The 10,000-nt window shown below is 45.2% G+C and overlaps 1 protein-coding gene across 1 annotated transcript in view; it reads left to right on the forward strand.

The window, feature by feature from the left end:
- Positions 1-10,000, forward strand: part of LOC121863319 (techylectin-5A-like) — a gene marked incomplete in the record, with an annotated part of 100,005 nt that overhangs the window by 79,241 nt on the left and 10,764 nt on the right. The window contains 1 exon segment of the mRNA XM_042361938.1: positions 6,927-6,941. Coding sequence (XP_042217872.1) covers positions 6,927-6,941 — 15 coding nt within the window.

Genomic DNA, 10,000 nt, shown 5'->3' on the forward strand with positions numbered 1-10,000 from the left:
CAACACAGGTAGGTGTAGTGGTGTGCTCCTGCCACCACCACAACACAGGTAGGTGTAGTGGTGTACTCCACCCTACACCACCACAACACAGGTAGGTGTGAGTGGTGTGCTCCACCTACACCACCACAACACAGGTAGGTGTAGTGGTGTGCTCCTACACCACCACAACACAGGTAGGTGTAGTGGTGTACTCCACCTTACACCACCACAACACAGGTAGGTGTGGTGTGTACTCACCTACACCACAAAACACAGGTAGGTGTGGTGGTGTGCTCTACCACCACCACAACAAGGTAGGTGTAGTGGTGTACTCCACCACCACCACCACAACACAGGTGGGTGTAGTGGTGTGCCCTGCTACATACCACCACAAAAAGGTAGGTGTAGTGGTGTGCTCCACCATACACCACCAAAACAAAGGTGAGTGTAGTGGTGTGCTCCATCTAACACCATCACAACACAGGTAGGTGTAGTGGTGTGCTCACACCTCCCACAACACAGGTGGTGTGAGTGTTCTCCTCCACTACACCACCACAACATAGGTAGGTGTTGGTGTACTCACCCTACACCACCACAACACAGGTAGGTGTGGTGGTGTGCTCACCTTACCACCACAACACAGGTAGGTGTGGTGGTGTGCTCCATCTAACACATCACAACACAGGTAGGTGTGGTGGTGTACTCCACCTTACACCACCACAACACAGGTAGGTGTGGTGGTGTGCTCCACATACACCACCACAACACAGGTAGGTGTAGTGGTGTCTCCACCTACACCACCACAACACAGGTAGGTGTAGTGAGTGCTCCCTCTCCACCACTGTACAGGTAGGTGTAGTGGTGTGCTCCTCCCCACCACCACAACACAGGTAGGTGTGGTGGTGCCTCTGCCCACACCACCACAACACAGGTAGGTGTGAGTGGTGTGCTCCACCTTACACCACCACAACACAGGTAGGTGTAGTGGTGTGCTCCACCAACCACCACAACACAGGTAGGTGTGTGGTGGTGTGCTACACCCCACACCACCACAACACAGGTGGAGTTAGTGGTGTCCTCTACCCACCACAACACAGGTAGGTGTGGTGGTGTCCTCCTCCTTCAACACCACAACACAGGTAGGTGTGGTGGTGTGCTCCACTACACCACCACCAGCACAGGTGGGTGTGGTGGGGTCCTCCACTATACACCACCTCAGCACAGGTAGGTGTGGTGGTGTACTCCACCCTACACCACCACAACACAGGTAGGTGTGGTGGTGTGCTCCTCTACACCATCACCAGCACAGGTAGGTGTGGTGGTGTACTCCACCCTACACCACCACAACACAGGTGGTGTGGTGGTGTGTGCTCACACCTACACCACCACAACACAGGTAGGTGTGGTGGTGTGCTCCACCCTACACCACCACAACAGGTAGGTGTGTGGTGTGCTCCACCTTACCACCACAACACAGGTAGGTGTGTGGTGTGCTCCATCTTACACCACCACAGCACAGGTGAGTTGTGTGGTGTGACTCCATCTTACACCACCACAACACAGGTAGGTGTGGTGGTGTGCTCCACCTTACACCATCCACAACAGCACAGGTAGGTGTGGTGGTGTACTCCACATACACCACACACACGGTGGGTGTGGTGGTGTGCTCCGCCACCACCACAACACAGGTAGGTGTGGTGGTGTACTTCTCCTTACACCACCACAACACGTGAGGGTGTGGTGGTGTACTCTCCTTACACCACCACAACACAGATGTAGGTGTAGTGGTGTTACTCCACCCACACAGGTGGGTGTGGTGGTGTCTCCCCTACACCATCACAGCACAGGTAGGTGTAGTGGTGTGCTCCTCCCTCACCACCACACAGCACAGGTAGGTGTGGTGGTGTGCTCCACCTTACACCACAGCTACAGGTAGGTGTAGTGGTGTGCCACCTCACACCACCACCAGCTGAGTGGTGTGGTGGTGGCTCACCTACACCACCACAACACAGGTGAGGTGGTGTGCTCTGCATACACCACCTGCTGAGTAGGTGTGAGTGGTGTGCTCTACCTTACACCATCACAACACAGGTAGGTGTAGTGGTGTGCTCCACCTACACCACACATACAGGTAGGTGTAGTGGTGTGCTCATCTTCACCATCACAACACAGGTAGGTGTAGTGGTGTGCTCCATCTTACACCACCACAACACAGGTAGGTGTAGTGGTGTGCTCCACCTTACACCACCACAACACAGGTAGGTGTAGTGGTGTGCTCACTCCTATCCACCACAACACAGGTAGGTGTAGTGGTGCTCGCATACACCACCAGAACAGGTGGGTGGTGGTGTGCTCATATACACCCACAACACAGGTGGGCGTGTGGTGGCTCCCTCCCCTACACAACACAACACAGGTGGGTGTAGTGGTGTGCTCTACCTATACAGCACAGGTGGTGTGGTGGTGTACTCCTCCCTATACCACCACAACACAGGTGTGTGTGGTGGTGTACTCCAACACACCACCACAACACAGGTAGGTGTAGTGGTGTGCTCCACCCTACACCACCACAACACAGGTGGGTGTAGTGGTGTGCTCACTCTTACACCACCACAACACAGGTAGGTGTGGTGGTGTACTCCACCTTACACCACCACAGCACAGGTGGGTGTGTTGGTGCTCACCTTCACCACCACAACACAGGCAGGTGTGGTGGTGTGCTCCACCCTACACCACTGCTGGGTAGGTGTGGTGGTGTGCTCCACCTTACACCACCACAGCACAGGTAGGTGTAGTGGTGTCTCTACCTACACCACACAACACAGGTGGGTGTGGTGGTTGTGCCACCTTACACCACCACAAGCACAGGTAGGTGTGGTGGTGTACTCACCAACACCACCACACACATGTAGGTGTGGTGGTGTACTCTGCCTTACACCACCACAACACAGGTAGGTGTGGTGGTGTCCTCCACCTTACACCACCACAACAGGTAGGTGTGGTGTGTACTCCACCCACACCACCACAACACAGGGTAGGTGTGGTGGTGTGCTCTATACACCACCACAACACAGGTAGGTGTAGTGGTGTACTCCACCTTACACCACCACAACACAGGTAGGTGTAGTGGTGTACTCCACCTACACCACCACAACACAGGTAGGTGTAGTGGTGTACTCCACCACCACCACACAACACAGGTAGGTGTGGTGTCCTCCACCCTACACCACCACAACACAGGTAGGTGTGAGTGGTGTGCTCCATCTTACACCACCCACAGCTTTGGGTAGGTTGAGTGGTGTGCTCCATCTTACACCACCACAACACAGGTAGGTGTAGTGGTGTACTCTCATCACACCACCACAACACAGGTGGGTGTGAGTGGTGTACTCCACTCTTACCACTACAGCACAGGTAGGTGTGGTGGTGTACTCCTACTGCCACGATCACAACACAGGTGGGTGGTGGTGCTCCACCTTACACCACCACAACACAGGTGGGTGTGAGTGGTGTGCTCCACCCTACACCACAACACAGGTGGGTGTAGTGGTGTCCTCTCTTACACCACCACAACACAGGTAGGTGTAGTGGTGTACTCCTCTACACCACACACAACACAGGTGGGTGTGTGTGCTCACCACACCACCACAACACAGGTGGGTGAGTGCATCATCTCACCACAACAACACAGGTAGGTGTGGTGGTGTACTCCACCTTACACCACCACAACACAGGTGGGTGTAGTGGTGTACTCACACCCTACACCACAACATGGGTGGGTGTAGTGGTGTGCTCCATCTTACCACCAACACAGGTGAGTGTAGTGGTGTGCCTCCACCACAACACAGGGGTGTAGTGGTGTGCTCCTACACCACCACAACACAGGTAGGTGTGTTGGGTGTACTCCACCACACCACCTGCTGAGTAGGTGTGGTGGTGTGCTCCACCTTACACCACCACACAGGTAGGTGTGGTGGTGTGCTCACACCCACCCAGCACAGGTAGGTGTGGTGGTGTCTCCATCTTACACCACACAGCACAGGTTGGGTGTGGTGGTGTACTCACCTGCACACCACAACACAGGTAGGTGTGGTGGTGTCTACTCTACACTATACACACAGGTTGGTGTAGTGGTGTACTGCACCTTACTCCACCACAACACAGGTAGGTGTAGTGGTGTTCTCCACCTTACACAGGTAGGTGTAGTGGTGTCCTCCACCTTACACCACCACAACACAGGCAGGTGTAGTGGTGTCCTCCACCTTTCACCACCACAACACAGGTAGGTGTAGTGGTGTACTCCACCTTACACCACCACAACACAGGTAGGTGTAGTGGTGTTCTCCACCTTACACCACCACAACACAGGTTGGTGTAGTGGTATAATCCACCTTACACCACCACAACACAGGTAGGTGTAGTGGTGTACTCCACCTTACACCACCACAACACAGGTAGGTGTAGTGGTTTACTCCACCTTACACCACCACAACACAGGTAGGTGTAGTGGTGTACTCTACCTTACACCATCACAACACAGGTAGGTGTAGTGGTGTGCTCCACCTTACACCACCACAACACAGGTAGGTGTAGTGGTGTACTCTACCTTACACCACCACAACGCAGGTAGGTGTAGTGGTGTATCCCACCTTACACCACCACAACACAGGTAGGTGTAGTGGTGTACTCTACCTTAGACCATCACAACTCAGGTAGGTGTAGTGGTGTCCTCCACATTACATCACCACAACACAGGTAGGTGTAGTGGTGTCCTCTACCTTACACCACCACAACACAGGTAGGTGTAGTGTAGTGGTGTACTCTACCTTACACCATCACAACACAGGTAGGTGTAGTGGTATACTCCCTTCTTACACCACCACAACACAGGTAGGTGTAGTGGTGTACTCTACCTTACACCACCACAACACAGGTAGGTGTAGTGGTGTACTCTACCTTAGACCACCACAACACAACTAGGTGTAGTGGTGTACTCTACCTCACACCACCACAACACAGGTAGGTGTAGTGGTGTACTCTACCTTACACCATCACAACACAGGCAGGTGTAGTGGTGTACTCCACATTACATCACCACAACACAGGTAGGCGTAGTGGTGTACTCCACCTTACACCACTGCAACATATTTATACATATGTATACTATACACACTTCTTAGGTATATCTCCGACACACAACAGTTCGTACACTTTTGCAGCTCCTCTTAACATATTCATCGACACACTTGTATACAAAGATACACTTACGGAGTAAACACATAAATATTAATCTGTATATCCCATTCAACACATAGCTATACTTATGTGCACCACTGCTATAGTGTATCACTCAAGCAGATATTACCTTCTTCCCTGTACTGTACCACAGGGCAGAGATGGGCATATATACCGTTAACGTGAGAATGGAGGAAACTGCAGCGGGCTTATTGGCTCATTCTAGGCAGCCCTGTTTACACCCAAGCCCTATCGCTCATATATCCGTTCAACCTATATTTGAAGCTACCCTGCGAGTTCGTGTTAATGATGAAGTTTGGTAACTTGTTCTACTCATCCACTACTCTATTCCGGAACCAGTGTTTACCCATCTCGCGTGTAAATCGAAATTTGTCTAATTTAAAACCATTATTGCGATTTCGCTCCAGGTTGGTTAGTTTGAGTACCTTTGTTAAATCACTTTTTTTTAAAAGTCTGACTACCATTTATACACCTCGATCATATCGCCCCTCACTCTACGTCTCTCGAGGGAGTACAGATTAAGATGCTTTAATCAGTCTCTATCCTCAAGATTCCTAATGCCCGGGAATAGTCTTGTCATCCTCCCCTGAATTCCTTCTATGGATTCTATATCCATTCTGCAGTTACGGTGGCCAGAACTGAACCACATAATCCAAGTGAGGTCTCACAAGCGCAATATATAGTTTTAGGATAACCTCGCAAGTCTTGTAACTAACACGCTTTTGTATGAACCCAAGTCCTGTATTAACCTTGTTTCAGTCAAATACACATTGACTTCATTACTCCTAAATCTTTCTCATAATCGGATTTCTCTTTTACAACGTTGTTCATCTATATCTGCTTTCTCTGTTTACGTCTCCTAGACTAATTACTTTACATTTGTCCATACTAAATTTCATATGCCATTTTTCAGACCATGCGAAATATTTGTTTGGATCTTCCTGTAATTTTGCCGACTCGTCGTCAGATTTAATTACACGCCCTATTTTAGTGTCGTCAGCAAATTTACTTATGTTGCTGTCTACGCCGATATCTATGTTGTTTTGTTCGTGCCGTTAATGCTTACTCGCTGTTTCCTGTCCTGTAACCATTCTCTAATCCATTTTAGAATATCTCCTCCAATTTCATGAGCCTCATCTTTTCCTATTCGTCTTTCGTGGGGAACTCTGTCGAAGGCTTTGCTAAAGTTGAAATATACCACATCATAATCGTGTCCGTCATCCACTGATTCGAAAACGGTTGAAAAGAATATTAATAGAATTATTAGACATGAACGCCCACTTGTGAAGCCATGTTAGGAATCACTGATCAACCTGTGCTTCTCGAGGTAATTTCGAGTAGTTTGAAAGTATTGCTTCCAGCAATTTGCCTACAATTTAGGTTAAACTGATTGGACGGTATTCTAAAACCTATCTGATAATAAATACCACGTAAAATGTATATAGATACAAGATACATCACTATGAACGGGAATGTAACTTAATACTCTATACATTACTTTAGACACACACACGATTAATGTATACTTTTCTCGTTGTTCTGTCCTGCTAACCTCCTACTTGCTCCTCAGAGCTGATGGAAATGGACGCCCGCTGCACGGTCCATCTTGTCAGCCTCTACCGGGAGAGCACCCGCCTGGTGGAGAGAATCACTGAACTGGAGAGTCTTCTGCCACGCGACAGAGTCGCCAGGACCACCCAGGCCATGTAAGCCCATTATACATGTTCGAAAAGGAGAAATTTGTATAAGAATTCACTGTTAGAAAGCTGTTTAAAAACTCATGAATAATGTCTTCAATTAACACACCACCAAGTGATGCCCTGTATTATCCTGTCACGACTGAAGTTCACTTGCTAACCACTCTGAAGATGTGAATTACACGAAAGCGCTTGGGAACTTCGTGTTTTCTTCTTTCCTTGTGGTTATCAGCATATACCTAGATCACGCGCACCTACAGTGATTTACTTGCATATATATATATATATATATATATATATATATATATATATATATATATATATATATATATATATATATATATATATATATATATATATATATATATATATATATATATATATATATATTCAGAAATTGCAGTGTAATTTCAAACTCCGCGTCATTGGCGATACTGAGTTCAAGGTCGTCTGAGGGAAGACCGCGCTCCTGCAGGGTAGAGATTTCTGGAACTAGGCCTATACGATATTAAATGTAATTTACCGAATTAATATGGAGGCGAATTATGAAATGAAAGATCAGTTAGTAAATTAAAAACAATTATAGATCATTTCCCAGTCTGAAAATGTTACGTGTGTCCTAACGAAGCTATTAGTTATGCGGGAAAATATGTCACTAGACCTAAGCTAACGCCTTGGGGAGACGCATAGCTGGCTGGCTCTCAGTCACGCGAAAGCGATCGGACAGACAGGACGTCCCTGCGCGTCCGTCCACAAAACGGTCACGTGGTCTAGTCACCTGTGTTGCGCTATTGCAGTATAATAAGGTTTCCGTCAGAACCCACTTGACTGCGAGTGCTGACTGCTAGAGATTGACTGCCGTTTGAGACTGCCGTTGATGATTGATGATTAGCGATTGTCGCAGTTGGAACGATTAGTGCAGGCTTGTCACTGGTTAGCTCGGTTAGCCAGAGATCTCCGAAGTGAAACCAGCTGTCTGGGTGCACAACTGACGTTCGTCTGGGGTCGCCAGATCTCTTCTACCTCGGCTTGCAATATCACATAAAGCAGTTAGTGAAAACCTTTTACTACGGGGAAGCTAAAGCTTCTCTCAACTGAACAAGGTCGGATTGGCTCACTCCCTTCCGTTTCATGGATGCACTGAGTGTACACTGAGGCTATCTGAGTAAATTAATGGTCACACACTGAGACCAGGAGTCTAGGGGATACCTAGAGAACATTTTATCTCCCTTATTATGGGAGTATGTTGAGTTGGGTGAAGCATGTTACGGGACTTAATGTAAGGTGTATTTAGAGTGTGTATGTAGTGATTAATGGAGATGTTCGGGGTACTTAGTTCTAACTACAGGGGCGAACATAAACACCTGTAGAGTTTTGTAGGTTCTATTCAACGGAAATATACAGGGTGCGCTTACAAGCGCAGGTAGTTCCTACACTCCAATATGGGTCAACTGACCTCTCTCTGACCTCTCAGGCGACATGTGGTAAGTGGTACATTAGCAGCTTCCAGATGTCGCCAGGCACATTTATCTAAGCGTGTGGTGACATGAAACAGGGGCATTACCACACGCTACTGACTAGAGAAATAATGTGTATATATAGAGTACATATATGGTATACCTACAACATACTTGTACATAATATACATACAAATAACTTTCCTAATATCGGTTATTCCCAGCTCGCAGGGACTGATATTAACCTGTTGAGTGCCCTTAAGGCCTGTTCATGTGTGTAGGTAATAGGTCCTGTAGTTATTACTATTTTTTCAGTTACTGATATTATCTGGCTGTGTGCAGTTTAATATTTCTTAAATAATTTGGATAGTATTGTTTTTTAATGTTGTGTCACTAATTGATGCCAGAGAATGAGGGAACTGTTTTTCAGATGAGGTTTCTCCATTCTGTTGTAAGTGATACTGTGATTTAGTACCTTTATTGCATTTAATATTTCTTTATAATTTAGATCTCAGGTATAACCTTTGTTCCCCTGAGTAGTGTTTAAGTTAGGTTAGGAGGTGTGCATCTGTTAGGGTAATATACTAATATAATTTTGTTGAGTGCCCTGAAGGCCTATTCAGGGTGGCGTTAATAAGTTCCTATTTTTTTATACCATTTTCTCAGTGCATGATATAATTTTGTTGAGTGCCCTTAAGGCCTATTCATTGTAGAGTTATTAATTTCTTTTTTTTTTAATCTCATTTTCTCAGTGATTGATATTATTTTGTTGAAAGCCCATAAGGCCTGTTTCTTGTGTGCAAGCAACACTTCTTAATACTTGAATTTATTGTTGTCTAATGAGACATTGTCTGAGTTTTCTAATAACTTTTATTCCCCAGAGTAGTGTTTTGAGTTCATGTTAAGAGGTGCGCATATGTTGGTGTACCATTATTTGATTGTGTCTGTAGTGTTGGAGGAAATTTAAGTGTCTAAATTTCACAGTGTGTCTCATTCATCCCAATCACAGACGCTATCCTTCCATTGGTCACGGATAATTAATTTTGTTTGTAAATTTAAGTGTTCTTGTGCTGGTTCGGATTTTTCTCCAAGGGGGCGCTTCCACTGCAATTACCATCTAATAATATTTAATAAACCCCAAGTCAAGTGAGAAATTAAAGTTCCATCAATTCCCGACCGGTTTATATATATATATTTCTATATATATATATATACTGTATATATATATATATATATATATATATATATATATATATATATATATATATATATATATATATAAGATATATATATATATGTGTGTATATATATATATATATATATACTGTATATAATATGTATATATGTATATATATATGTATATATATATATATATGTATATATATATATACTATATATATGTATATGTATATATATATATATGTATATATATGTATATATGTGTATATATATATATGTGTATATATATATATATATATATATATGTATATATATATATATATATATATATATATATATATATATATATATATATATATATATATATATATATATATATATATATATATATATATATATATATATATATATATATGTATATATATATATATA

The sequence above is a fragment of the Homarus americanus genome, unplaced genomic scaffold, assembly GCF_018991925.1.
Source record: "Homarus americanus isolate GMGI-L3 unplaced genomic scaffold, GMGI_Hamer_2.0 scaffold46197, whole genome shotgun sequence".
Taxonomy (NCBI): Eukaryota; Metazoa; Arthropoda; class Malacostraca; order Decapoda; family Nephropidae; genus Homarus; species Homarus americanus.